Source organism: Montipora foliosa, chromosome 4 (genome assembly GCF_036669935.1).
Source record: "Montipora foliosa isolate CH-2021 chromosome 4, ASM3666993v2, whole genome shotgun sequence".
Classification (NCBI taxonomy): Eukaryota; Metazoa; Cnidaria; class Anthozoa; order Scleractinia; family Acroporidae; genus Montipora; species Montipora foliosa.
Window position 1 is genome coordinate 37,204,093 of NC_090872.1, and position 5,000 is coordinate 37,209,092.

Consider the following 5,000-nt stretch of genomic DNA (forward strand, 5'->3'; position numbering starts at 1 on the left):
ACTACCTTTTTTCTGCTATTCAAGTAAATCTGCAAAATGACCAAGATCTACTGATGCATATTTTCTGTAATCCTAAATGAAACTAAATGGCATCTTTACAATTTGCGGAACCACCGCAAAATAATTTGTGGGAAATTTGTTCCCTAGCGAACTCGACAGGCTTCCCTGCTGCCACTTCATATATTTTATGGTAGCATAAAACCCTTGTCTTTAGTTAGCTAGATTAAATAAACATTCATCCCTGTGAAGTCTGAGGCAAGCAAAACAATATTCGGTAGGTTTTTTTGACTGCGACTCTAAATTCTCGCAAACGGAAGCCATACATCAGTGGATTGAGAGACGAATTGGAGAGCATCAAGGTTATGGCAAACTCGATGGCGATGACAGTTTGTTTGTTTTCCAAGCGTGATAAGTTGTGAACAGCCATGGAGACGAAGAAAGGAAGGTAGCAGACCAAGAAGGTAAAAAACACGTACAAAGTGTTGATGGTTGACTTGTGGAGTCTTCGCTGTCGAACCTTTTCAACATCATCCATCTTCCGTGCTACGGTTTGACGACTGATTTGGGTTTTGTGGCGTCTAACAACAGAATACAATTTGACATAAATAACACATATTACAAACAGTGATACCGTCACTACAAATGTAGTAAAAGCGATATAAACGCGAAAGCCTTCTATCCAAACGAGGCAGGAAAGACCACATGTCAACCAGAGAACTATCAGTACAATGGTACTTCTTCTCTCGGTCACAAATTCTTGATATCTCAGGTTCAAACGTATTGCCAAGTACTTATCCATACCAATAACTGTAATAGTCATCACGGAAACAGTCCCTAAAAATGATGTTGCTATCATGTAAATGAAAAGGACAGCGCAGTGTGGAATACTCTCGTTGTACAGGTTATATATCACCGCGATGTATGAAGGATGAACGACTAATCCCACGCAAAGATCACTTAAAGCCAGTCCAAATAGTAGGTAATTGGAGGTTGAACGCAAAGACGGTACGCACAGGAAGCTGAGGAGTATAGAAACGTTTCCTAAACTTGCTGTTAACATGAGGAATACGTTTGCCACTATAATGATCAATAAGACTCTCTTTTCTCCAATAACAAGTAGAACAGGAGAGTAGATAGAGCAGTGAGATTCGGTATCACGCGTGTCATTGGTGAGTCCATTCATTTCTGACTCGTCCATTAATTTCAGTCGACTGCTGTGGATAAACTAAGCGCTAGATGTTTAAATTGATATAGATGAACGCCAGCCTCTCTAACATTACGTTAATCTCGATTGTGACTCAATTACGCCACTGCAGCAATATTATTATCAGCGGAGACCCAGCTGCTTCTAAAAAAGGCCTAGTCCAAACGTCAAACATGAAATGAGCCGAGGTTAATGTTTGTGTCAGCGGGTCCACCCAAATCGAATTAGATAGCTTGAACACTTTGTACGTTGAACTCATTTTGTGGAGGCAATGTGTTCGTTTGCCTCGGATTCTGATTGACGCATTATCGCCTTTTTTTTTCGGGTACAAAGCTTCTTGTGTTTAAAAAAAAGAAGGAATTCTTATGTAAAGACTTTAATTTCCCGATTTGCATCTGCACTCCAGTGAAAAGCCAATGTCTTTCTCGTCACCTTTCAATCTTATCTAGCAGTGCACACAAACGCAAACCAAATAGCCGTTGTTTGTCCGGTCTGGACGTCTGTAATTTCGAGAAAAACTGGCGCAAGTCATTCTTTATTCGGCCAAGAAGTGCAAATGAGTGTCGTCAATGTTTATGCCTTGCTGAATTTTCCACTTTTGAGTAAATTTTGTTGTCTTTTCTCTTAGTTTTTTAGCAACGGGATTACCTTAGCAAAATTGCTAAGTGGCCAGTAGCTAAAAAAGGGTTGTCAGTTAAAAGGGTTCTCTCGACTGGATTGATTTCTCATTTTCCACCAAATCAAGTCTTGAGGCGAAAGAAAAATATTCGCTTTACGATAGAACATCATCGGTAACCGGGCAAACTTTTGAGATTTTGTGCTCAGTATTAAATCGCAAAACAGTAGCAAACTTCGTAATTGACATGACAATGTGACATTTGGTAAGTACCGTATTACATGACATTTTCGCGACACGTTAATTTCGCGAATTCCGCGATTTAAAAAAAATCGCGAAATTTAAGTGACGCGAAAATAACATGACGCGAAAATTAAGTGACTCACATTATGTCAATGACTAAAACAGCGACTTTATTACACTCGTTTATAACAATCATTTTGAGCTATTCTGTGGTAATGTTCTGGTCCTCTTCATCGCTACTGCTTTCCGTCTCTACTCCAGGTAGCACTTCTTTTGTACAATCCTCCTTGAGTGTGTCTCACTCAAAAACGCGAAATTAAAGTGAGTCAATATGCAAAATTTTCGTATAATCGCGAAATTAAGGCCTGTTCTAAACGTCGTGCTACTGCCGTGCCGAAATCAAATGAATTTGGCTTAACAGTGGCACGACGATGGCACGGCAGCGGTTTCAAACGTCGAACCTAATACAGTCGCGCTAATTTCAAAAGACAAAACAAACCATCCAGTCAGCGTAATAGTATGAAAATAATGCAAAATACATTAAATGAATTTATGAATTGAGTTGGGCGCAACAATAGCACGCCGTTTGAAACCAAGTCGTGCTACTGCCGTGCGGCACGACAAGTCCTGCCGTGCTAAGTAGTCGTGCCGCGCTTAATGGTTTCAAACGGCGTGCTACTGCGTGCTTAAGTCGAAATGACAATTTCATTTAAGTTCGGCACGGCAGTAGCACGACGTTTGCAACAGGCGTAAAGGTGTCGCGAAATATGCGAAACTCAAAATCGCGAAATTAACGTGTCGCGAAAATTTCATGTAATAAGGTAGTCTAACAGAAATTTTCAGCCATTAACTGAATAGTGGTTGTCCTGTTTCCGCAAATTTGAGGAACAAGGATCATTGAAGTAGGTCCTTGGGTAAATAAGGTGAATTGCGGCATTTCCGGTTACCACTTGCTTTCTCTATATACAAGTTTTCTGCAATTTAATTAATTACCTAATATTTCATTTGAGTTGTTAAGTGAGGTGTCTTGGAACAAACTTGATGGCTAAGTGCGCTTTTATCATCACAGGCGCCCCAAGCTCAGTGTGAGCATGGCCGATAAAAATTTAACCCACTATGAACGTGATAGCAGTCCTGCGAGCAACGCCAGGCGGTGAATATTGCAACAAAGAGTTTTCGAAGGCGGTGTTTTATCACAAGATTTATTTGCAGGACTGTTATCACGTTGATAGTGGGTTGAGATGAAAGTTCAATCTTTTTCAATTGATTCTGATGTGGAATTGAGACCGTGGGAACATTTTATCCGGGAATATTTGACTCAAATTGGTAGCTCCTGAGAATTTAGTCTCCAGCTTTGGGATTTTATGATAACTATTGACAACCCAGAAATTGAAAAATGGCTCAAATCGAGTCGGATCTGGAAAATAAACATACAGGAAGGAAGCTATCCACAATGGCAATAAGTTTAGGCTTTTTAATTGAGACTTTTTCATATAATTATCTTCTTAACCTTTTTATCCGGCGGGGTTCCCATACAAATCTTTATATTTTTGTCGGCCATGCTCACACTGAGCTTGGGGCGCGTGTGTTATTATAAAACAAATGTCCTTACTTGAATCGAACTCAATTAATTCAGTTCGGTTCATGCCTGAATTTGATTGATCAGTTAGATTTGGAACAGGTGAAGCGTTCTCACGGCATTTCTGGGCGCGTAAAACGGCTGAACACCTACTTTGTGTCAAACAGCTATCTTTACAAGTGCAGTAGCAAGTTTATTGCCAACGAGTCAGGCCTTCTGTTTTCAGAAGGCCTGGCGAGACAGCAGATTATAGAGCCGCGAGAAGATTTTTAGGCGGACGAAATCTCAGAAGCGCTTCAAATTTGAGTTTAATGCAGACCAAAAGCTGTAATGTAGACCAAAGCGATGAAATGTTGACCGTAGCGATAGCCACACGAGTGCCGCACGAGTACGCCGCGTGATGTTTGCAGCCGCCAGGCGCCAGGTCACGCAAGCCTGGCTCGTTGGCACTTTAGTGACAGCTATAACTAGTCATCAGTATTGATAACGCTTACATGTGTAGCATCTTGGTGACATCTGCAAATTGTAGTTTTAAAGATATGAACGCTTTTCGAGCCTTCTGGTCAATCCAATCTCATGTCTATGTAAAAAAAGACTGAAATGCTCTGGGGTCTAGATGGCTCTTCGTGATTATTTAAACTCTTATATATCTCGTATATGAACGACAAAATATTGTGAATATCCTTTGTTTTAGTCTCAAAAGACTAACAATTTTATTAACTCTCGACAGTCTCATATTGTCTCTTTCTCTTGCGGCAGGATAATCAAATATTCAAACTGCAAAACATTGTTTTTAATTTATTTACTAAAGAACGAATACCCTCAAACAAAATTTATCTGATAAAAATAGACCGGTAATAGAATATGAAAGACTGAAGAATATTTAAGAGTATTTAAATACCCGGTTTGAATCAAATTGAAGGCTAAGCGCTGAGTGAAGTTCATAGGGTTATGATTGCAAGGTAAACATTTTATGCTTAAAGATATCTATTCATATCACTATAACGAATCGATGAAAAGTTCATGTATCTCCAGCAATGTCTTGAGATCTGCATATTTACCGGAAATCGGCTCCTGAATCTAATTTCGTCAGCGCTTATCCGGGTGTCTATTAGTCTTATCACTTTTAATTTAAAACATCTCACGGCATTTTAAAATCTGACAAAGGAAATATATTTTAAGTTATCAAGTGTATTGAACTCCCTAATAGTGACTATATCTTTGTCGAAGTTAATATTCGTAACTGCGGTCGGTCATGTAATATCCTTTAGTTGTATTTATAATGACTAAGCAGCAGCGGTTAGTCTACTTTCCAAATTAAATGTGTAAGTCCGCATATTTGGCTTTTTCTTTCATTG

At 39.4% G+C, this 5,000-nt stretch overlaps 1 protein-coding gene across 1 annotated transcript; it reads right to left on the minus strand.

The window, feature by feature from the left end:
- Nucleotides 1-235: 235 nt before the first annotated feature.
- Nucleotides 236-1,183, minus strand: LOC138001291 (adenosine receptor A3-like). Its single transcript, XM_068847944.1, has one exon. The coding sequence runs from the start codon at nucleotides 1,181-1,183 to the stop codon at nucleotides 236-238; it is 948 nt and encodes a 315-aa protein (XP_068704045.1).
- Between the last annotated feature and the right edge of the window lie 3,817 nt (nucleotides 1,184-5,000).